The sequence below is a fragment of the Chiloscyllium punctatum genome, chromosome 20 (genome assembly GCF_047496795.1).
Source record: "Chiloscyllium punctatum isolate Juve2018m chromosome 20, sChiPun1.3, whole genome shotgun sequence".
Lineage (NCBI taxonomy): Eukaryota > Metazoa > Chordata > Chondrichthyes > Orectolobiformes > Hemiscylliidae > Chiloscyllium > Chiloscyllium punctatum.
Window position 1 is genome coordinate 89,505,858 of NC_092758.1, and position 25,541 is coordinate 89,531,398.

The following is a 25,541-nucleotide window of genomic DNA, read 5'->3' on the forward strand; positions in this document are numbered from 1 at the left end:
ATGGAAGATTTTGTTTCCTAAAGGATTTTCAGACTGTACTGTCCATTACTGGCCACAGCACTATGTTCAGGCTGGGTGAAATTAACCAATGGTTATTAATGCAAATCATAAATAGTCAAAGACCCAGCACTGATCCCAGTGACACCCCCCTACTTAATTTTTTCCAAGTTGAAAGTGGCTCATTTCGCCTGACTCCCCGTAGGATTAATTAAGTTAAAGGGTAAGACATGGCAGGACAGCTCCCAAACATAGTCTGCTCCTCTTGCATGATTTGGGCAGCTGGGTACGTTTCCAATGCCCGGGACCTACACGTGGGCAAGAATTGTCTGCAGCTGGAGCTCCTGGAAGCTGGAGTTTCAGAGTTGGAGCGGCACCTGGGGGCACTATGGAGCATCCACGAGGTGGAGAGTGTCGTGGACAGCAAGGATAGGGACGTGGTCACACCACAGACTCAGACTCCACAGGCAGTAAGGGAATGGGTGAGCACTAGGCAGAGCAGGGGGTCTACACAGGCAGTGCAGGAGGGCTACACAGGCAGAGCTGGAGGGCTGCACAGGCAGAGCAGGGGGGCTACACAGGCAGTGCAGGAGGGCTACACAGGCAGAGCAGGGGGGGTACACAGGCAGAGCTGGAGGGCTACACAGGCAGAGCTGGAGGGCTACACAGGCAGAGCTGGAGGGCTACACAGGCAGAGCTGGAGGGCTACACAGGCAGAGCAGGGGGGCTACACAGGCAGAGCAGGAGGGCTACACAGGCAGTGCAGGAGGGCTACACAGGCAGAGCAGGGGGGCTACACAGGCAGAGCTGGAGGGCTACACAGGCAGAGCTGGAGGGCTACACAGGCAGAGCAGGAGGGCTACACAGGCAGTGCAGGAGGGCTACACAGGCAGAGCAGGGGGGCTACACAGGCAGAGCAGGGGGGCTACACAGGCAGTGCAGGGGGGCTACACAGGCAGAGCAGGAGGGCTACACAGGCAGTGCAGGGGGGCTACACAGGCAGAGCAGGGGGGCTACACAGGCAGAGCAGGGGGGCTACACAGGCAGAGCAGGAGGGCTACACAGGCAGAGCAGGAGGGCTACACAGGCAGAGCAGGGGGTCTACACAGGCAGAGCTGGAGGGCTACACAGGCAGAGCAGGGGGGCTACACAGGCAGAGCTGGAGGGCTACACAGGCAGAGCAGGGGGTCTACACAGGCAGTGCAGGGGGGCTACACAGGCAGTGCAGGGGGGCTACACAGGCAGAGCAGGATATTGTTGAGGGGAATAGCCTCTCAGGGGTTAACAGCAGTAGCCAAATTCATGGCACCGTGGTTGGCTCTGCTGCAGAGGGAGGGAGAAATAGATATGGAAATGCTCTGGTTCCCACCTCGGGCGACTGTCTGTGTGGAGTTTGTACATTCTCCCCGTGTCTGCGTGGGTTTCCTCCAGGTGCTCCAGTTTCCTCCCACAGTCCAAAGATGTGCAGGTCAGGTGAACTGGCCACATTAAATTGTTCATAGTGTTCAGGGTGTTAGTCACAGGGAAATGGGTCTGGGTGGATTACTCTTCGGAGGGTCAGTGTGGACTTGTTGGGTGGAAGGGACCGTTTCCACACTGTAGGGAGACTAATCTAATCTAATCTTATAGTGAATTCAATCATAAGGGGAATAGATAGGTGTTTCTGTGGCTGCAAACAAGAGTCCAGGACGGTGTGCTGCCTCCTGGTGCGAGGGTCCTGGATGTCTCAGAGTGGTTGCAGGACATTCTGGAGGGGAAGGGTGAACAGCCAATGGTCATGGTACACGTTGGTACTAATAATGTCAGTTAAAAACAAAAGGATGAGGTCCTAAAAGCAGAATATAGGGAACTAGGAGGAAAGTTGAAAAGCAGGACCTCAAAGGTAGTTATCTCAGGATTACTATCAGTGCCACGAGCTAGTCAGTGTAGAAACAGCAGGATATACAGGACGAACACATGGATAAAAAGATGATGTTGGGGGAGGGTTTCAGATTCATAGGGCATTGGGACCTGTACAAACTGGATGGGTTACACCTGGGCAGGACTAGGTCTGATATCCGGGGTTGGGGGGAGTCACTTGGTAGAGTGGTAGGGGAAGAGTTTAAGCTAGTGTGGCAGAGGATAGGAGCCAGAGGAGTAGGGCAGTAGATGCAGAAATTGGGGGAGAAGTAGAAACCAAGGCAAACTTTACTGCGAACAAGACCAGACAGGGAAACGCAGCTGAAAAGAACAGGGGAGGTGGTCAGAAATACATGTGTTTCAATGTGCAGGGGAGGTCATGCCTCTCTAACTTGACTGAGTGTTTTGAGGAGATGACAAAGATGATTGATGAGGGAAAAGTGGTCGATGTGGTCCATATGGCCTTCAGTAAAGCTTTTGACAAGGTCCCTCATGGCAGACTGGTACAAAAGGTGATGTCACATGGTATCAGGTGAGCTGGTAAGATGGATACAGAACTGGCTTCATCATAGGAGACAGATGGTAGCAGTGGAAGGATATTTTTTGGAATGGAGAGTTGTGACAATGGGTGTTTCACAGGGATCAGTGCTGGGACCTCTACTGTTCGTGGTCTACATGAATGATTTGGAGGAAACATAGTTGATCTAATTAGTAAATTTGATACAAAGATGAGTGAAGTTGCAGATAGTGAGGACGATTGTCAGAGCATACAGCAGGTTATAAGTCAGTTGGGGGCATGGGCAGAAAAATGGCAGATGGGGTTTAATCCAGAGAAATGGGAGATGGTACATTTTTGAAAGGTCAAGGAAAGATAGAAATTATACAGTGAATGGCAGAACCATTAGCAGTATGGCATGCAGAAGGATCAGGATGTGCAGGTTCAAAGATCATTGAAGGTGGCAGTGCAGGTAGATAAGGTGTAAAAAAGGTCTATGGCACACTTACCTTCATTGAAAGGGGCATTGATTATAAGGATAGACAGATTATAGAACTTTGGTTAGGATACACTTGGAATATTGCGGACAGTTCTGGTCACCATACTACCAGAAGGATGTAGATGCTTTGAAGAGGGTACACAAAAGGTTTACCAGGATGTTGCCTGGTCTGGGGGATTTTAGCGATGAAGAAAGGGTGGAAAGGGGTCACAGGTGCGGGGATGGGGGTGAAGAGTATAAAAGAGATGTGCGAGGCAGGTTTTTCACACAGAAGCACCCGAATGAATACATGAATAGGAGGGGAATAGAGGAGTATGAATCCTGTAAGTGAAGACAGTTTTAGTGTGGAAGGGAAAAATCTGTCAGCATAGGGCCGAAGGGCTTGTTCCTGTGCTGCACTGTTCTTTGTTCTTGTTCGAGATCATCCTCCTCCGTAACACTGCCAACACCAGAAGCTCTTAACTTGCATGTCCAAACTTTTTACATGACACTTTATCAAATACCTTTTGGAAATCCAAATACACCACATCTACAGGTTCCCCTTTATCTATGGAACTTTGGCCAACTACAACTAATGCATTCACTATCACTCCAGCCAAGTCTTTTACAATCCTCAAAAAGGCCATTAGGTCCAGAGAACTCATCAGCCTTTTGCTACTTGAGTTTTCCAATGGCTTTTTTCCCCTGAAAATAGTGACTGCTCTAAGCTCGTCCCTCCTTTCCCCATTGTGATTTTCTCCTCTTCTTGGGATGTTTTTGGCGTCTTCTCCTGTGACGATAGATACAAACTACATAGAACATAGAAAAGTACAGCACAGAACAGGCCCTTCGACCCATGATGTTGTGCCAAGGATTAATCCTAATGTAAGATAAAATAACCTAACCTATGCACCCCTCAATTCACTGCTATCCATGTGCATGTCCAGCAGTCGCTTTAATGTCCCTAATGACTCTGTTTCCACCACCACCATTCCATGCATTCACAACTCTCTGTGTGAAGAACCTACCTCTGACGTCCCCTCTATACCTTCCTCCTAACACCTCAAAACTATGACCCCTTGTGCCAGTCAATCCTGCCCTGAGGAAAAGTCTCTGGCTATTGACTCTATCCATGTCTCTCATTACCTTGTACATCTCGATCAGGTCACCTCTGTTCCTCTTTCTCTCCAGAGAGAAAAGTCTGAGCTTAGTCAACCTCTCTTCGTAAGACAAGCCCTCAATCCAGGCAGCATCCTGGTAAAACTTGTTTGCACCCTCTCCAAAGCTTCCATATCTTTCCTATCGTCCAAAGCCTCAGCCATTTTCTTCTTTCCCACTGTTAATTCCACAATTTGATTTAAAAGTGCTCCTGTTTTCTAATGTAGGCCCTCGCTGGTCACACTTCACTACCAGAACGGCACTTTTCATGCTACATATCTTACTGGTAACCCACGGAGACCAAGATAACTGGATCATTTCCATCCCACTCTAGTCCTGCAGAGACATCCTTAACCTTGGCACTGTGCAGATACCACCACCTTCTGGACTCTCACTCTTGTCCCTGTATCTAAGCAGGGCAGAGGATGCCTGCTACTGGCCCTTGTTAACCCAATCCATCTATTCATCGACTTGTTACCCATGCATCATCGTGACCAATAATTTTGTTGTCTCTTCAAAGAATTTTAGTAGCTAAGCTTGCTATCAAATGTTGCTTTGAAATCTGTATTTTTCTTGGAATACTATATTCACTTCTGGTCTCCAGGATGTGGCCGGGGTTGGAGAGTTTGAGCTATAGGCAGACGCTGAAAAGGCTGGGGCTGTTTTCCCTGGAGCATCAGAGGCTGAGGGGTGACCTTATAGAGGTTTGTAAAATCATGAGGAGCATGGATAAGGTGAATAGACAAGGTGTTTTTTCTGAGTGGGGTAGTCCAGAATTAGAGGGTATAGGTTGAAGGTGAGAGGGGAAAGATTTAAAGAGACCTAAGGGGCAACTTTTTCACACAGAGGGTGGTGCGTGTATGGAACGAGCTGCCAGAGGAAGTGGTGGAGGCTGGTACAATGACAACATTCAAAAGGCAGCTGGATAGGTATATGAATAGAAAAGGTTTAGAGGGGTATGGGCCAAGTTCTGGCAAAAGGGACTAGATTAATTTAGGATACCTGGTCATCATGGATGAGTTCGACCAGAGTATCTTTTCTGTGCTACATCTCTATGACTCTGCATTACTTAAGTATCCATTGAGAGCAGACTGGAGGTCACCTTTGGAAATGGAGGTTAGAGATCAACAGAAATCAAGTTTGATGGGGTTGGAGGATATTGGGCACCAGGAGCACTGAGTCTGTGCTAGAAATCCTCTGTGAAGTAAAGGAGTAGGAGCAATGGAATTGCAGACACTGACCAGTGCAGATATTAATAGTGCTCTGGATAGGCAGTGAGTAAAGGGACTAAGGTGAACAAACACAGGATACCTCTGAACGTTGCAGCTTCTGTTTAGGAGCTTTAAGGCTCTGGGTGCGTTTCGGCACTTTCTCCACATCGTCATCCAACTGCTCAGGTTTCACATCCGGCTGCTCTCCCTCGGACCTGGGGGCTTGGGTGCTCCTTACCTCTTCCCCTGAAGGAAGCCAGTGTGTGTCTGAGAAACAGCAAGGCAAGAAAAGACAGGGTGAGAGTCAAAAGCAATAGTTAGTAAGAGGATACTCCGTAAAGATATTTCTTCTCAAAACAGTGCTGACACATCAGGAGCGTAATTTTCAAATAAATGGAGACAACTATCTCACAGAAAATGGGCTATTTCAAACACCTTTTATATTGTATATTTTCATCATGGCAAGTGCCTTTGGGTTTTGGTCAGTTGGAGGTAATATGATGTGTAAATAATTAATACAGCTCTCTGATTCATGCCTTGACACTGACACCCCTTTATTGATCATTATTCAAATAATCAGATTATAACCAAAAAATAAACTAGCTGCATTGGTATCATAATCAAATATTTCTGTCCAATGATTAAAAACAAAATTAAAAACACTGTCTTTTATCTCTGCAATAAAATGTCAGTAATATCTGGACTTGAAAGTGATTCAATCTACGCTGAGTGTTGTATCACAGAATACCTGCAATGTGGAAACAGGCCATTTGACCCATCGTGAAGGGAATCCTGAGGGACAGGATGTATATGTATTTAGAAAGGCAAGGACTGATTAAGGATAGTCAGCATGGCTTTGTGCATAGGAAATCGTGTCTCACAAAGTTGATTGAGTTTTTTGAAGAAGTATCAAAGAGGGTTGATGAGGGCACAGCGGTAGATGTGATCTATATGGACTTCAGTAAGGCTGCTTGACCTGCTGTGCTTTTCCAGCAACACATTTTCAGCTCTGATCTCCAGCATCTGCAGTCCTTACTTTCTCAGTGAAGAGGATTACCTCAGATTACAACAGGATCTGGACCAGATGGGCCAATGGGCTGAGAAGTGGCAGATGGAATTTAATTCAGATAACTGCGAGGTGCTGCATTTTGGGAAAGCAAATCTTAGCAGGACTTATACACTTAATGGTAAGGTCCTAGGGAGTGTTGCTGAACAAAGAGGTTCATAGGTCCTTGAAAGTAGAGTCGCAGGTAGATAGGATAGTGAAGAAGGCGTTTGGTTTGCTTTCCTTTATTGGTCAGAGTATTGAGTACAGGAGTTGGGAGGTCATGTTGCGGCTGTACAGGACATTGGTTAGGCCACTGTTGGAATATTGCATGCAATTCTGGTCTCCTTCCTATGAGAAAGATGTTGTGAAACTTGAAAGGATTCAGAAAAGATTTATAGGATGTTGCCAGGGTTGGAGGATCTGAGCTATAGGGAGAGGCTGAACAAGCTGGGGCTGTTTTCCCCGGAGCGTCGGAGGCTGAGGGGTGACCTTATAGAGGTTTACAAAATTATGAGGGGCATGGATAGGGTAAATAGGAAAAGTCTTTTCCCTGGGGTTGGAGAGTCCAGAACTAGAGGACATAGGTTTAGGGTGAGAGGGGAAAGATATAAAAGAGACCTAAGGGGCAACTTTTTCACGCAGAGAGTGGTACGTGTATGGAATGAGCTGCCAGAGCAAGTGGTGGAGGCTGGTACAATTGCAACATTTAAGAGGCATCTGGATGGGTATATGAATAGGAAGGGTTTGGAGGGATATGGGCCGAGTGCTGGCTGGTGGGACTAGATTGGGTTGGGTTGGGTTGGCATGGACGAGTTGGACCGAAGGGTCTGTTTCCATGCTGTACATCTCTGAGTCTATAACTCTATGTCCACACCGACCCTCCAAAAGAAAATCGCACCCAGATCCACCCCCTACCTTATCCCTGTACCCCTGCATCTCCCATGGCTAACCCACCTAGCCTGCACTTCCCTGGACACTAAGGGGCAATTTAGCCTGGCCAATCCACCCTAACCAGCACATCTTTCGACTGTGGGAGAAAACTGGAGCAAACCCAAAGACAGACAGTCACCTGAGGGTGGAATCGAACCCGGGACCCTGGGGTGCTGTGAGGCAGCAGTGCCAACCACCATGCCACCCCACCATATCTTCCTGAGATGTAATGGGGTGCAGCATAAATTAAGGCTCTCTTACAACAATTTCTCCTATTGTAACTGCTAAAATGGATAATTCATTATATTAAAAATTCGACATTCAATTCTTCCATTTTGGTAATTCTCATCATAAATATCATGGACACTGCACTTACACATTGGCGCAACAAGAATAAAATAACCTCATTATTGCTTTCAGGTCAGAAAAAATCCTTGTTGTTACCCATCTCATCATGAGAAATGATTAATACACAGCAGAGGTGTCACTGTAATCAGTCGGGGATGCATGCCTTTTATATCAGGTTGCCAGCTTATAAAGACACCCCTTTGCCAGTTCCCTTCTATTTGTAATAAAGCGGTTTGGCTAGACATGGTTTGAATGGAATGATCAGTGTGTGCAATAAATGCAGGCTGAATGGAGAGAGTAGAACTTACAGTCAATTCCCAGTATGAGGCACGAAAGAGGAAAAAACAACAAGAGTTAAAACGTTGGAGATGAAGCAGAAACTCCTGGAGAACACCTTAATGTTTCAGGGAATTAGGTGTTCCACTTGCTTTGTGAAGGAACATTATTAAGTCATTCATTTGGAATACATATGTATAATTTCAACAATTTCTGACAGAAACCTTTGACACTGCACTTCCCCATCATATGTATTCTTTAATAATGTACTAAATTATGAACAAGATCTGATTTTGCTAGAAGCTTCATTAACCCCGGTTGTGCTGGGGTGGGTAATTAGGCAAATCTCCTTGTGATTCACTGAATTCCAGTGGGCAATACATCTCTGAATAGGCCTGCAGTACAAAGTAATGCTGGAAGCCAGACACTGGTAATACAGAAAACAAACATTTCGCACCATCTCCTTCCCCTAATTATAATTAATTCTTGTTTAAATATATCAAGGGCAACTGAGGTGACCTGGGAAGGGCAGCTCCTATGCAACATTGTGTCATATCTTGTTCAGATTATGCTCAGTAGCTGGTGGAAGCAAGGGGAAGACTTTAAGCCAGTGCCTACAGATTGTCAGCTGAATCAGTCAGTCACAAAACTATCTAATAATGAAGTTCTATTGCTGCACATTAACACGTGAATGACCCAATAACTTTTGAGTGCATGCGGGGTCTATGATAGTGCATATTCTCCACTTCTCCTGCCTATTCCAGTCCAAACTGAAAATCTGGACCTTTGTCCTTTTAAATATTCAAATCCATCCCATTTGCACCTTAATAACTGGCTCAACTTCATCCCAAGCACCCTTGATACAATTGAACCACTAACCTGCTTCTGACAGACAACACAGCACGCTCTGTTTTCATGCAATGAATCGACTGTTATCATGAACTGCCAACTCGCTTCCTTTATCCAGAGGCTCCTGGCACAGGCTAGTGCACAATGTTCACTGCACGTCTGCCTCAGTCATCATTAACTGAGCAGGCACCACAGAGAGAGGCAGCCAATGAATGATGGGGAAGGCAGGGCTTATCTTCATTCTGACTCATGAAGAGCCGAACTAATGGCTCTCTGGTTACTTAATGAAAAGAGGACATTAACATTCCACACACGTGCACGCACGGGGACACACACACACACACACACACACACACACCTTTAGCTCACTGAAGCCAGTATCTTTCTTACTCATGTTTATTCAGTTAATGTAATAGCCCATGCAATGCTGAGGCAGAGCAATAACAGAGCACAGCAGAACTCGTGTTGAACTATCTTAACTGAGTTACAATTAAATGCAGCCCCTGATCTCCCAGGATCACCTCCACCAGTAGATGTTGTTTAAAACTCTGTTATCGAAAACTCTTCACACAGATGAAATTATACTCGGGTTCATCTTGATAATATGTGATAGTGTGAACTAGATGATAGGGGCCTCTTGCTGTCTCCTGATTTCATGGGATTGACAATAAAAATGGCAAGGTATAAATCAGAGAGGCAATGTGCTTCCAGTCAATTTATACAATTCCACAGATGACGAAAATTTCCAAATATTATTTAAATAAGATGAATAATGCTCTCAACCAGGAGTATGTAACATGTTTAACAATGTCAGCTTGTAGTTCAAGGAGACATCTTCAGAACGTATTCACCAAGTGAATAATTGTCACTATTACCATTGATAATGCCTGCATGGAAACAAGGTACTGGAAATCTGGAAATAGAAGCAGCAAATGCTGAAAGTACTCAGCAGTTCAAGGAGTATTTCCAGACAGAGAAACAGAAGCAGAACCTTTGATCCATTCAGGGATGGGATTGAGCTGAATGGGTGCTAAAGACAGCACTACTGCCTGGGGCACCAGGGTCACATTGCCGTTCTGTCTACCAATAATTTTCTTCTATTTGGGAAAACTGTGACCCTGGAACTCGCCTGATTTGGGAATGAACATAGAACATAGAACAATACAGCACAGAACAGGCCATTCGGCCCACGATGTTGTGCCGAACATTTGTCCTAGCTTAAGCACCCATCCATGTACCTATCCAATTGCCACTTAAAGGTCACCAATGATTCTGACTCTACCACTCCCACAGGCAGCGCATTCCATGCCCCCACCACTCTCTGGGTAAAGAACCTACCCCTGACATCTCCCCTATACCTTCCACCCTTCACCTTAAATTTATGTCCCCTTGTAACACTCTGTTGTACCCGGGGAAAAAGTTTCTGACTGTCTACTCTATCTATTCCTCTGATCATCTTATAAACCTCTACCAAGTCACGCCTCATCCTTCGCCGTTCCAATGAGAAAAGGCCTAGCACACTCAACCTATCCTCGTACAACCTATTCTCCATTCCAGGCAACATCCTGGTAAATCTTCTCTGCACCCTCTCCAAAGCTTCCACATCTTTCCTAAAGTGAGGCGACCAGAACTGTACATAATACTCCAAATGTGGCCTAACCAAAGTCCTGTACAGCTGCAACATCACTTCATTCTCTTGAATTCAATCCCTCTGCTAATGAACGCTAATACACCAGAGGCCTTCTTACAAGCTCTATCCACCTGAGTAGCAACTTTCAAAGATCTATGAACATAGACCCCAAGATCCCTCTGCTTCTCCACCTTACTAGGAACCCTACTTTTAACCCTGTATTCCGCATTCTTATTTGTCCTTCCAAAATGGACAACCTCACACTTGACAGGGTTGAACTCCATCTGCCACTCCTCAGCCCAGCTCTGCATCATATCTAAGTCCCTTTGCAGCCGACAACAGCCCTCCTCACTATCCACAACTCCACCAATCTTCGTATCATCTGCAAATTTACTGACCCACCCTTTGACTCCCTCTTCCAAGTCATTAATAAAAATTACAAACAGCAGAGGACCCAGAACTGATCCCTGCGGAACTCCACTTGTAACTGGGCTCCAGGCTGAATATTTACCATCTACCACCACTCTCTGACTTCGACCGGTTAGCCAGTTCTCTATCCAACTGGCCAAACTTCCCACTATCCCATGCCTCCTGACTTTCCGCATAAGCCTACCATGGGGAACCTTATCAAATGCCTTACTAAAATCCATGTACACTACATCCACTGCTCTACCCTCATCCACATGCTTGGTCACCTCCTCAAAGAATTCAATAAGACTTGTAAGGCAAGACCTACCCCTCACAAATCCATGCTGGCTGTCCCTAATCAAGCAGTGTCTTTCCAGATACTCATAAATCCTATCCCTCAGTATCCTTTCCATTACTTTGCCTACCACCGAAGTAAGACTAACTGGCCTGTAATTCCCGGGGTTATCCCTATTCCCTTTTTTGAACAGGGGCACAACATTCGCTACTCTCCAGTCCCCTGGTACCACCCCCGTTGACAGTGAAGACGAAAAGATCATTGCCAACAGTTCTGCAATTTCCTCTCTTGCTTCCCACATAATCCTAGGATATATCCCGTCAGGTCTGGGGGACTTGTCTATCAACTTATGAGATCAACTAATGTTAACCGTCTCATTGTCAGCAGTCAAGTGTTTTGGTGGAGTGTGCAGTCTGAATGCTGGGACATGGACAGTTTTGGTAGTTGGAGATGACAATGCAGCAGGGGGCCATAGCTGGATAACAAGTAGGTTCATCAGAGGGAGCACAGCTACAAACGCACTGAGCCATCAGCACACCCTTGCCACCGAGTGGCTCAAGCTGCTGGAGGTGTATCTGCTGGGACAGTGTAGGGGGTTGTGACCTACCTGAAGGGCTTTTGCCCAAAACATCGATTTTCCTGGTCCTCGGATGCTGCCTGACCTGCTGTGCTTTTCCAGCACCACTCTAATCTAGACTCTAATCTCCAGCATCTGCAGCACCCACTTTTACCTACCTAATATCTTCAGGACATAAGTGGAAAGGCTAGGGTTCCAGAGAGCACCTGAGCAAACTAAGGTAACACTGGTCTTTGGAGGACAATTCTCAGATGTTTCCTGCAGTTACGAAGGGGATTAAGATCCTGAGGAGTAGAGACAGCCCTGGGCACAAGGAGGACCAATAAGAGGAAGGAGAGGCAGGAATGCACATGCTCAGTACTGGGGGGATAGTTGAAGTTGGAACTCTGTGTACATGTCAGAGAGCCTTTCACCTCTTCAGGAAGCAGTGATAAGAGTATAGTCCCCATGTGGGCCGAAGGGCCTGTTTCCACACTGTAGGGAATCTAATCATAGTTCATTAATACACACTGCACCATCATTTATCAGCACACTTTGGGAGTGAGCAGGAAAGCAATTGTTGGCTTTCTTGGTTTACTGACCCACGGAATAATGTGAACGGTAAAGTGATTTCTCCCACCTACCAGGATCATTGATCATTTCAGGAATGTTGCCAATAGATGTTCTCATGAGGGGGTCAGCACTCCGCAGATGGATAGAGTCTTCGTCTCTGAGCAATGTCAGATCCTGCATGCTGAAGCTCCGCAGCTTATCCGACAGCACACCCTGACCCTGAGCCAACAAAGCAGATAGGTATCAGATCAGCAAGGACGAGATCTGACAGCAACCCCACAATTAACCGGTAACGACAAAACCAGGAGTCACCCTCCTCATTACGGGAAGAGCCCTAGGATCCAGCTCACTTGAACTCAAAGGACAAGTTGATCACTGTATAATGCAAATCAACTCTCAAGGCATGGCTGTTTGTATGCGGTGAAGTTCCTTTATTAGAATTAGAAAGAAAAAGTTTTCAATGATCGAGAAGAGCATCTTGTTACACATGACAGATCAAAGAGATGCACAGGCGACTGTAGGAAAGGCAGGGCCTTCATCAGCTCACCTCAATACACACCATCCTCAGAGGCACATCACACTACACACTGTATACAATACATACTGTACACACACTGGGTACACTGTCTCCACTGCACACCATATACACTGCACTGTACACACTGTATACACTACACACTGTACAAACTCCGGGCATGCTGTAGCTACTGCACACTGTATACACTACACACTCTGGGCACACTGTACCCACTTCATACACTACACACTGTACCCTGTGCACACTTTATACACTAAACACTGTACACACACCAGGCACACTACACCCAGTGCACACTGTATACACTACAACTGTACACACACTGGACATGCTGTAGTTGCTGCACATTCTATATACTACATACTGTTTCGTATGCACACTGCATACACACTGGGCACACTACACCCACTGCACACTGTACACACTATACACTGTACCCACTGAACATTGTATACACTATACACTGTACCCAGTGCACACTGTATACATCACACACTGTACACACACCAGGCACACTGCACCCACTGTACACTCTTCACAGAGTCACACTGGTCATAGGGTCACACTGTTGGATGGTTCAAAGCTACAAGATACCTTGTGCCTCCAGGGAGAGGCAAATGTTGATCAAGGTAGTAATTTTCCCCTTCTCTTGCTGGATCCACAATGCCTGGCTGTCACATGGGGCAGGCAGGGGAGGGTGTTGGTGTTTGAGGAGGCACCTCCTTCCCTCTGCTGTGTGAGATTGGTAACTTCCTGGGTCTCTTGGTGAGATATGAATTAGCTGTCAGCTACCCCAAAGCTTCTTCTCTGGTTTGGACCAGGCAAGAGCTTCCCAAAATCCCTCAATCCACAATCCCACAATCCCTCAATCCCTGTCCATGCAGCCAGTGAGAGCGGGAGGGAGGGGAGGGGAGGGGGACCCAGAGCCGGGAGAATGTACACAGGCAAAGGGGAACCTGGGCAGGAACCCCAACTCCATTTGGTTTCACCGTCTCGGGGAGCCTCCTTTGGGCTAAACAAATGCACAATAACCTTCGGCTGACTCTAATGCAGAAGGGTCACAGTCAGCAGTGCATCAATCCTGGAAACCATGGACCAGGCCAAACAGGCATTTCCACTTCAACACTGACCAAAGGGAGAGATACTGATTCTCCTTGGAGACCTCAATGCCAGGTGTGGGAAGGACCTAAATCCCGGAAAGGCGGGATTCAGCAAGGAAGGCAAATACAAATTGAGTCCTCCTCCTGACAAAACAACAAGAGCATGGCCTGGTCATTCAAGACACCGGTTTCCATCAAAAGAGATAGGTAAAGGCGATCAGATTGTGTTTATTTACATCAACATAGTGAGTGCAGCAAAGAGGGAATGCAGGCCATCAGTCAACAGGAGCTGAGTGAAGCCTGAGAAAGGACACAGTATCCAACAGCTAAGCAATGTTACAGCCCAGCAATGTTGGCAACAATAAGGTTAGCCAGTATTTCACAATACGTTTGTGGGCGGCACGGTGGCACAGTGGTTAGCACAGTGCCAGAGATCCGGGTTCAATTCCCACCTCAGGCGACTGACTGTGTGGAGTTTGCACATTCTCCCCGTGTCTGCGTGGGTTCCCTCCGGTTTCCTCTCACAGTCTAAAGATGTGCAGGTTAGGTGAATTGGCCATGCTAAATTGCCCGTAGTGTTAGGTGAAATGGTAAATGTAGGGGAATGGGTCTGGGTGGGTTGCGCTTCGACAGGTCGGTGTGGACTTGTTGGGCTGAAGGGCCTGTTTCCACACTGTATAGTAATCTAATCTAATAAATAAAAAGTTAGTGGGAAATTATGCACCAAGCAGTCCTCAGAGTGTGAAAGGGTTACATTCTGGAGTCTGTAAGTCAATTTGTATGCAAGTCAGAACACAATGCAGGACAATATAAAAGAGTCATTAATAAATGCAGGAAATGTCAGCTCTTTAAAACGACATCTCTGGATGAGATTGTGTTTATAACTGCAGCGTTGTCAAATGTTTGGGAAGTGGGCACCCCCTGCATATTACCATGTTTGCGCTCATCTTGCCTCACCATAAGTTAAACTGTTAAGAGCTGACAAACAATGCTTGTGAATTCATACCCATGACCCCAAAACAATTTATTTCTGCCACTTGGAAGTGAAGTCACATTCCGTTTTGGGATTACAGGTCAAAGACCAGCCTTTCAATTAGCTGCATGATGCAAACTAAGTTGGTCACATGAAAGATGTAAACATGCATCTGTCTTGAAAATTCCAATGTCTGCACACAGGGGAACAAGAGAGAAACCTAAATGACAGGAGGCTTGGTCAGACTGAGTTGGAGAGTTTGTCCACAATGCGCAATGGCTTGAAAGGACAGAGAAAGCGATCCTGTGTAAAGCTTGATTGAGGGTTAAAGCTGGTACAACTCATTTACAATCATTCCCTTATTCACTAGGCTCTCACTCACTCACTGACCCATACCCATTCTGGCACACCACCGTAACATACATCACCTGAAGCGTTGGAAGAGGTGGTTTGTAGCCAATGTCACCTGGCAAAGGACCAGTGCTCCAAAAGCTTGTGATTTCAAATAAACCTGTTGGACTATAACTGGGTGTCATGTGACTTCCAACTTTGTGCACCCCAGTCCAAAACCAGCACCCCCACATTAATTCCAACAGACAGCGAAAGGTGATGGAAATAGGAGTTTCAACTTCCTACAAGTCAGTCTTGCTGTCTGTCTTATTTGAATAGCTCAAGCAAAATAGTTCATTGCCCTTATCTTGTAATCTAAAGTTCAGCTCATTTTAGTTCATTCACTGAATCTGACTCTAAAATTCATTAAATGCTGCATTGATTTAGTTCTTAAATAAACCCAGAATTTCCACCTCAATCACTGTATTCCACATATTGGTAACCCCTTTGTATGATGTTAAAAATCACACAACACCAGATTATAGTTCAACAGGTTTAATTGGAAGCACTAGCTTTCGGAGCGCTGCTCCTTCATCAGGTGGTTGGATGATGAAGATCTTCTCAAAATGAGCCCTAAATGTTGTCTTTTACTGGTTCAAACTGGTGAATCCTCCCACCTACTCTCAAATCTAATCAGAAGTATTTTTAGAGACAGCATGTAAAAGATCAACCTTACCAATCTCTAGTGTCATTTTGTGGTTGATGACCATTAAGCCTTGGATTTCTTTATATTACGAAGAGGCTTTAAGTTAAATTCAGCTTAGTGTAGGTTTAAAATGCAGGCACCAGAAACGATTTTGGGAATGTGGATCAGAATCTGGTGTTGTACAGCCAATCCATGTCTTAAAGACTGATGTGGGAGAAGTGGGTTCCAGTTTGTGGTCACTGGTGCCAATCCTGGTCATTATACTATTGGAATGGTCCTCATTGGGATTATTCTGGGATCTGATTTGATTTTAATTTGATTTCATTTATTGTCACAGGTACCTGAGTACAGTGAAAAGCTTTGTTTTGCAAGCAGTACAAGCAGACCATAACAAACAAGGACATACAGATCATAGGATGCTTAGACACCGCGAGGTACACAAGGTTACACTGCACAGGAGGGGCACAAAACAAGATCAACATTAGGTTTGAAATCAGAGAGGTCCACTCAGTATCTAATAACAGCGGGGAAGAAGCTGTTCTTGAACCTGCTGGTGCATGTGTCCAAGCTTCTATGGTTAAACAGGAACTGGTAAACATATGGATTTCCAAAAGGCAGCATTCTAGAAAATAAAAGCTCATGTTGTAAGAGATAACATACTCACATGGATAGAAGATTAGCTGGCTGACAGAAAACAGGCAGTTTTATTAATGGGTCTTCATCTGGTTGGCAGGATTTGACAGGTAGAGTATCGCAGGGGTCTGTGCTGGGGTGTCAACAATTTACAATGTACATCAATGGCTTAGTTGAGGGGTACAAAGGCATAGTCACTAACTGCACAACGACACCTAGATAGGTTGGATCGTGTCTTGTGAAGAAAACATAAGGAAATTGCAGATGGATATGGATAAGTTAATAAGTGGGGAAAAAGTATGGCAAACAGATTTAAAGGTGGGAGAATAGGAAATTGCCCAGTTTGGCAGGAGGAATGAAAAAGTCATGTATTACTTAAATAGAGGCAACTTTGGGAATTAGATGTTTTTGTGCATGAGTCAGTAAGTGTTAGCGTGCAACTACATTTCATAATCAAGGAGGCTGTAGAGACGCAGTCCTTCATTACGAGGGGAATGGAACACAGAAGGAAAGATAAAAACTGATAGAACTGTATATGCTGGAAATCAGAATCCCCATCTGGCCTTGAATAACATCCTTGCTTTCATAGAAATTGCTGGAAAAGCTCAGCAAGTCTGGCAGCATCTGAGAAAGCAGAGTCAATGTTTGAACAGTTCTGAGGAAAGGTCACCAGACCCGAAACATTCACTCCGATTTCTCTCCACACATGCTGCCAGACCTGCTGAGCTTTTCCAGCAATCTCTATAAAAGTAAGGATGTCACGCTTCCAAGTATACAAGGCCGGATGGGGAATCTGGTGTGGAACTTGGTGTGACTTGGCATAGCCCCAGTGCCATCCCTCTGTTGGAGACAGCAGTGAACACTTTCTGTGAGAATAGTCAGAATTCATTTTGCCCAAAACGTTGATTTTCCTGCTCCTCAGATGCTGCCTGACCTGCTGTGCTTTTCCAGCACCACTCTAATTTAGACTCTGATTTCCAGCATCTGCAGTCCTCACTTTTGCCTAGAATTCAATTGTCCCCAGCTGTCAGAGTTTGGGAGATTCTGCAAGAAGCCTCAAGGCAAAAGTGGTGCCCACCAATGAACGGAAACAATTCCCAGGTGAAGTGAAGTTTCACTTACTTTCGCTGCTGCTGTCACTGCAGCGTTGGCAGCGAGATTGAGTCCGCGTTTCCCAAACCGCATCATTGTTTCATAGCTGCGGTCTCTGGCTTGGCTGATGTACTCGTCAATTTCCTACAGGAGCAGACAGAAAAGGGCAGGTTAAGAGGAAGCTGGAAAATCAGCCAGTTCAAATCTGCAACTCAGAGTGAAGGAAGGTAATGCAGGCTGGCTGCAGAAATAGCAGCGGTTAATGGTTTGTGGGTATCAAGGCTCATGCACTGACCTCCAGCACAGCAAAAGATCATAAATCACTCACAGCAGAATCCTGTTTTCAGCAGACCTCCAAGTCATCATTATGGATATATTTCTGAGGAAAGTATTGTTCACAGTGCCTGACTTGTAATTTTCTAAGGTTGGAACTACAGTCAATGGTTTGGAGAGGTATAGATACACAACACCTTCCTATCCAGTAGAGGGGGATTCACTAGTATAGCCACATGTAGGATTGGAAAATGGAAGTTTACCATTTTAATTTACAACATTCTTAATGACCATCAAAGAGTAGCACTTAGAGAAATCCCCAACCTATCCCCCTTCTCAGTTATAGAGTCATACAGCATGGAAACAGGCCCTTCAACCCAACTCATCCATGCTGACCAGGTTTCCCAAATTGAATTAGTCCCATCTGCCGGCATTTGGCCCACAATTCTCTAAATCTTTACAATAGAATATCATTTCGATAAAGGTTAATTAAAAATAAAGATGTCCCCAAACTTCTTAAGGGGGAATGACAGGCATACTGGTGCCTAAAATCCCTGATTGTAAAAAAACTGCACTCGATAATAACATTAAGGGACTTCTCATACAGTGATGCACTACATTTTATATTGACCTGTATCATTCCTCAATACAGTCTGTAAAGACTATTGTTTTTTATTTCTCTGTATGAAATGAGAAAAGAACAGTTTTAAAAATTGAGGATTAGAAACTAGAAGCAGGAGCAGGTCATTTAGCCTGTCAAACCTGGTCTGCCATTCAATATGATCACCAGAGGATTGCTCTGAAAGCAAGGAATCCAATACTCATTGCAAGCATTGTTTACTCAGCTATTAATCGAATTATAGTTTGCAGACGAACTGAAGCCAAGGGGTGTATACAAATTGAGCTTTGACAAGCAACAAGCAGCTGATTGGTCTGTGGTCTGGTGACCAGTTATCAATGACAAAGCTCTTCTGCCTTCCAACATTTGTGATTGGTTCTCAGGTAGCTGAGCAGCTAGGAACTGGGGATAAGAGACAGAGAAGGGATCAGCTCGCCACCAACTCAGGAGCTCTGTTTGTTCTCTGAAGCAAAACCTTCTTTGCAGCATATTAAAAAAAAGTTTCCTTCCCATTTGTTGTGAACGGTTACTTTTAACAAATCAAAGCCTTTTCTAAAGGTGGGAACTAAACCTCCATGTCTCCTGTAAACCACCGTAAGAAGTATGTCTGTAAAGTAGCTTTTGACAATTGTCTCAGCAACCCTGTGAACAGGAATCACTGAACTGGTTTCTCAGTCTTTATTTCTATCCAAATAACTTCTGGTTTTTTTCATGTTTCTGTATGTGTGAGAGAGTGTGTGATAGTGTGTGAGAGAGTGTGAGAGAGTGTGTGAAAGAGTGTGTGAAAGAGTGTGTGAGAAAGAGTGTGAGAGAGTGTGTGATAGTGTACGCATGCATTTATGTGTGAGAGAATATGTGTGTTTGAGTGTGTGTATGTTTATATTTGTATGTATAAGTGCGTGTGTTTACATGTGAGAGTGTATATGTGTGTGTGTGGCAATGTGTGTTTGTTTATACTTGTATGTGTGTATAATGCGAGTTCACAACAGGATGAGAGTTTTAATTAGTAAAATTACATGTCAACAGGTCATTAATGTTTACCTGTAGCTAGAATCTAATTACTTGGAATAAATAGTTATTCTTGGTTAGTGCAGAAGGCTGGTCTCTGTGTTGTGTTAACCTGGGTCTGGAAATCACATAAGTTGGGAAATCTTTGTGCACTTTTAAAAATCTTTAATGTTTGTAATGACTCCAGGAATAGCAGGGCTTCATTTCCACCATGCTATCCCAGTGAGGAGTGGCAAGTCTGAACTGAACTGGACCCCAGGCCTTGATAAAGACAGACTGCTCCATCTGAAATGCTCTTTTGCTGGCATTGAAGAGCAGAGAATAGATGATTCATCGATTGCAAACAAGCCAAACGGTGGTGGTGATGATGTCGGACATGTGTATTTACTCCAGAAAACCAGGATCTGCTGCAACTATATCTTAAAGATTTGAGTTAAGCTAATGAAAGGCTTTAACAACATTAGTGCAAATCTTCATAACATCTCCAGACCAAGGAGGGCCACTCTACAAATAAATCACTTTCAGCAAAGAAGCTCACTAGCCAGCAACTGCTGAAGATGAAGAACTTCACATGTTGGCCCTTTATACATTGCACATTAGATCCTTGTATGATTTATACCACGTGGATGCTGGGTGAAACTGAATGATGAGATATGAAATTACAATGAATGATATCAGTCAATGCTACATTATTCCATAAAATATCCATGGAATGCTGAAAGCTTGGTCTTCCTCTTCAGGTGAGGCAACAGTAAAGGAGAAAGCCAAGATGGATCAGCGGTACCTTCTCTTTGCTGGACAAGGTTGGGTGAACAAACTTTCTGTAGAGAACGCTGGATCCTTTCGTGTAAGGGGATAGCAGCCAGATAACAAAAGCTATCTTCAACTCAAAGTAAAATGGAAACCTATGGGAACACAAGAGGAAGATGATTGAGCACAGCGAGAGTCAATGACTGTCCCCAAAACTGTTCAAACCTTTGAATCCACCTTCAACAGGAGCCAGTGATAGGCACCACATGTCACTGAACAGAACACTTCCGGAATCGTGTTGTTTCAATGTCAGTTTGAGATCCAGCACTTCCTGACTTTTAAAAATCTATTATTATAGCATTTGTATCTCACCCACATCAACTTGCTTTCTGGAGTAAGTGAACCTACTCTCAGATGGGAGCAGCTCGGATGAAGAGCCATCTGGACTCAAAACTCCATGGATGCCGCCTGACCCACTGTGATCTCCAACATGTGTTTTTAGTTTCAGGGAACTATTTCACATCCAGTGGTTTAGAACAAGGGGACAACTGGTGAAAATGAAACTCAGAGTGATAGAAGGAAAAACGCCTTTTTAAAATATGACAATCAACGGGCTTGTAGATGCCAAAACACAAATTTCTTAGACTCATTTGAGGTTCAATTGTAGCATCTTGTGAGGAATTCCAGGTGGTTTATGGAGGTGGATGAGATACATTGCATCCCACATGTCAATCTACCTCTCATCCATTACCAAACCAATCTTTTAGTTGATATGGATGAAGGATGTGGGGGTGGGGGGGGGGGGGGGGGGGGGGGGGGGGGGGGGGGTGCGCAGACTCAGGGACAGGCTAATTAGAAATCAGAGAGGAAACTGCACTCCCAGCTTTATCCCTTAATGGGACCTGGTTAATTGATTGAGCAATATTGTTTGCATATTGAGTCGAGAAGCAGTCATGTTATGATACATTTTCTGTACTCACCATGACAGGATGATATCTGTGAGGGTCTCTGCTGTTGTAAAAAAGGCAAACACAATCCAGTACATCATCCATTTCACCTGAAAGAGAGACCAAAGTATCAATGACTAGTAAACAGGCCATGCAGGAACACCACACTGCAGTGTTAATTTGCTGAATCAGTAGGAAGTACAGTTGAAGAGTAATTCTTATCCGATGGTACGCTTAGATTGTGAGGAGTTTTTGATCTGCTTAACAAAAGAGGGACTCTTAAGACAGTTATAATGGAATAAAATTGCAATAAGCTGGTCTCCACAAAGTGCACAATCTGGAATGAAACAAAGAACTGTGGATGCTGGAGATCTGAAACAAAAGCAGAAGCTGCTGGAGAAACTCAGCAGGTTTGAACAAAGAACAACATAGCACAGGAACAGGCGCTTCGGCCCTCCAAGCCTGCGCTGACACATTTTGCCCTTCCATATTAAAACTGTCTTCACTTACAGGATCCATACCCATCTATTCCCTTCCTATTCATGTCTTATGTTTGGAAGCATCTATGGAGAGAAAACAACATTAACATTTTGAATTCAGAGACCCTTTTTCAAAACTGGGAGATCCAGTTCAGTTTGGACTCTTTCTTCACTCCTCACTAGAATAGCACACTGGAAATTAAACCTTGTTAATCCCAGAGTAATCTACAAATAATTTTCTCCTGCTAATTTAAACACAGATTTTAAATTTAACAAACATACATTACTTCGTGACACTGAAAATGAATGTTAGAATTGCACGTGGCTCAGTGGTTAGCACTACCATCTTACAGCACCAGGAACCCAGGTTCAATTCCAGCCTTGGGTGACTATCTATATGGAGTTTGCACATTCTCCCCATGGGGGTGCTCTGATTTCCTCCCACAGTCCAACAATGTCTAGGTTAGGCTGGATTGGCCATGCTAAATTGCTCCATTGTGTCTAGGGATATTCAGGCTAGGTGAGCTAGGTATGGGGATAAGGGAAATGGGTCTGGATGGACTGCCCTTCAGAGGGGCAGTGTGGACTCGATGGAATGAATGGCCTGGTTCTGCACTATAGAAATTTCTGAATAGGTTTGTTTTAAAAAAAAAATCCTCAACAGACAAAGATTCCAACAAACCACAGCTGACCCTGGCCTCAGTAAAGTCTTTGATATGTTAACACTAACATGTAGTACTGGCTTGATGCCACTAGATGTCCTAAATTTGACTTCAACTCCATGAAGATGTGAGCAAACAATAAAATGGACAGGTCGGTGACACTGCCTGAGTCAGCCTTTCCCATTCCCATTGTTGTTCTGCCCCTCGGGTACACCCACAGCTATTGTATTGGGTTCATAATCCCCATTCTATTAAGCATTGTGAAGGTCATTCAAGCCTTTTCTGGGGCTTTGAATTTCAGTAACGAAATCCTTGAATAATTTCATAGCATTAAAGACGTATCACAAATTCAATCTTGGGGACATAAACAACCACAACAATGTTCTAAGAAAATACGAACCTTCGTCCTTCTAGATGGAGCAAACTCAGTACAAACTCTTGAATAGCAACTAGGCATTTCACCCCAACCTGTTTACATAGCTGTGACCTCTCAGCTCAAAAAGGCTGCACTGGTCAGTCTCTCCTTTGGTGATGAACACGTACATTTAACAGGTGGCTGTGCATATGTGTGAGTGTGTGCGTGTGTGCATGTGTGTATATGTATTGCGTGTGTTGTTGGTGGGTTTGTCTGATGTGCGTGTATATATGGTGACTGCATGTGCCTATATGTAGTGTATGGGATTGTGAGTACAGTATATGGTGTGTGCATGTGCCTGAGTGTATGTGTATGAGATTGGGTGTGAGAGGGTGAGTATATGGTGTTGTTGGGAACTTGGTGCGATAGATTAATGCGACTAACTGCATAGTTACTGATGCCGAGTGTGTCAGTACCCAACATGATGAATGCCAATTCCCAGGCACCATCCTATACCTTACCCACTTAACCCTTGACCACAACATCTTCACCTTCAACAACCAGCTTTTCATCCAGACACACGGAACAGCCATGGGGATAAAATCTGCACCCCAGTACATCAACATTTTCATGCACAAGTTCAAGCAAGACTTAATGCAGGAACAAATTACTGCAGAGGCTGGAATCTGTACTGAAAACAACAAATGCTGGGCAACACAGGGGGTCAGGCAGCATCCATGGAGAGAGAGTGAGCTAACGTTTCGAGTAGAGTCATTGAGACATGCAACATTAGCTTGCTCTCTCTCCATGGATGCTTCTTGACCTGCTGTAATCGCCACCATTTGTAGCTTTCGAGCAAGACTTCTTTGTTGCGCAGGATTTCCGACCAGCTATACACCAGATACATTGACGATATTTTCTTCCTTTGGACTCACGGTGAGGAATCACTGAAATGACTACACGCTGACATCAACAAATTTTTTAAAATCCAATTTACCTGACAAAGGAGCAGTGCTCCGAAAGCTTGTGATTTCAAATGAACATGTTCGACCTTAACCTGATGTCATGTGACTTCTGCCTTTGTATAATTACTGGCTGGGGCAAAGACCCAGTGGGGAGGCCCGGATACTGGAGGAAGGAGCGACCAACATGGTGTACAGGAGTGGATAGGGATCTGCAGCCTTGTGGAAAAACTATCACACTCAACCGGATCACATTCAGGGGCGAAAAATAATTAACTTCAGCGGCTGTAGGGGAACTCAACCTCAGGAAAAGACATTAATTCTGTCTTGGGAATGTATTTACTTTAGAACAAAATAGCAAAACCAAAGCACACTCTCTCATCGATATTTTGCCCTGTTGTTGGAGATCACTAGCTCCTGGGATAAAAACAATGCCAGGTTGAAGACAGTGGATCATTCTGGACCATTCACGTTTAATCATTGATCTGGATCAAATTCACCAACTTTAACTGTGGCATCTCTCAATTTGTACATCAGTTTTCTCTGACGCAGGAGAGAAACGTTATTGGTCCCTGTGCCCAATCAGGACCCACTGGTTCTAAATGGAAGGTGCAAGTGTATGTGTCTCTCCATGATTAATCCAACTGAGCTGAGATACTTGTCTATAGTCAATCTATCTGCTGGCATTCACACGGTGGCTCAGTGGCTAGCACTGTTGCCTCACAGCGGCAGGGACCTGGGTTCAATTCCCACCTCGAGCAACTGTCTTCCCGTGTCTGTGTAGGTTTCCTCCAGGTGCTCCAGTTTCCTCCCACTGTCCAAAGATGTGCAGGTCAGGTGAATTGGCTGTACTGAATTGCCCATAGTGTTCAGGGGTGTGTGGGCTAGCTGGTGAGCCATGGGAAATGCTGGGTTATTGGGTGGGTCTGAGTGGGATGCTCTTCAGAGGACTGGTGCAGACTTGATGGGCTGAATGGCACCGCTGGGGTTCTATGACTCTATGTGGGGAACAGCCAAATGGTAAAGCTCTAGACTGCCGTGACATCTTTTACATGACACCCAACTGTTGGTTTCTACCTTCATGACAAGACAAAGAACGATTGGATTTTACAGCCCAATCGGAATCCATAACCGGAATCAACTGTTAGCCAAGAAAAATAAAGAACAATTAAGTGCTTCCTCTCTCCATGATACATGGCATTGAACTTTGCAGACACCTGCCCTGTGGTTTCTCTGGATACCAACATCAGGGAATTGAGCTAAAAGAGCACTATTTTGCTCAGTTTTATGTCACCTGATTGGTTGCATGATGGAGAAAATGGAAACATCCCAAAATAATTCAGGAGCACACAGTTTCCTTTCACATGCTTGTATAAAAGAGTTTCTGCACGTTGTGTGTGCTGCTGTTATCACATTGAAGGAGAGCCAGAGAATGGTGAAAGAGCAAGACTGGAAATAGAAACGTCAATCTCGCAAAAAAAAAGAACTACGAGCATTGGCACAATCTCAGTCTGGAAGGGGACACTGGGGTCCTGTGTTTCAGCAAGCCCACACTCTTGGGAGTTTTGCTTTCTAGTGACTCAACTGGGGATTCTTAAAATATGTTGAGTGGCAACTTGCACATTGTAACTTCTGGAATGAACTGCACTTGTGAACAATGGAGTACCCAAAGTTCTCCGGCCCCGGAGTATCTCCAGAATAGATTTGATTTCCCATTGTGGGGACAGGAGTATCACTTTATGCTGGCAAACACGAGTGTATTTATTCCCAGTCAAACAGAGGAGGGTTACGAGTATTCCTGTTAATGGAAGGAATTTCTTGCACCTTGTTTCTGGACAAGATCTACACCTTCATTTGGAGTTTTGAAACAAAGTGAGAATGTCTGATTAGCTATTCTTGTCTGATCAATGACAAAGAGGAGGCAGGTGGATAATTGAACATTGGGCAATTGAGGTGTATGAG

At 44.8% G+C, this 25,541-nt stretch overlaps 1 protein-coding gene across 2 annotated transcripts in view; it reads right to left on the reverse strand.

The window, feature by feature from the left end:
• The window catches only part of LOC140492259 (receptor expression-enhancing protein 2-like), a 103,808-nt gene that overhangs the window by 27,828 nt on the left and 50,439 nt on the right, over nt 1-25,541 (reverse strand). The window contains exons 3-7 of one of the 2 annotated variants that reach the window (XM_072591194.1): nt 21,155-21,231; nt 20,209-20,329; nt 17,555-17,668; nt 12,224-12,371; nt 5,340-5,485 (exon numbers count right to left, since the gene is read on the reverse strand). In XM_072591194.1, coding sequence (XP_072447295.1) covers nt 5,340-5,485; nt 12,224-12,371; nt 17,555-17,668; nt 20,209-20,329; nt 21,155-21,231 — 606 coding nt within the window. Of the gene's footprint in view, nt 1-5,339; nt 5,507-12,223; nt 12,372-17,554; nt 17,669-20,208; nt 20,330-21,154; nt 21,232-25,541 lie in introns of both variants that reach the window. The other variant, XM_072591193.1, reaches the window with a different exon arrangement.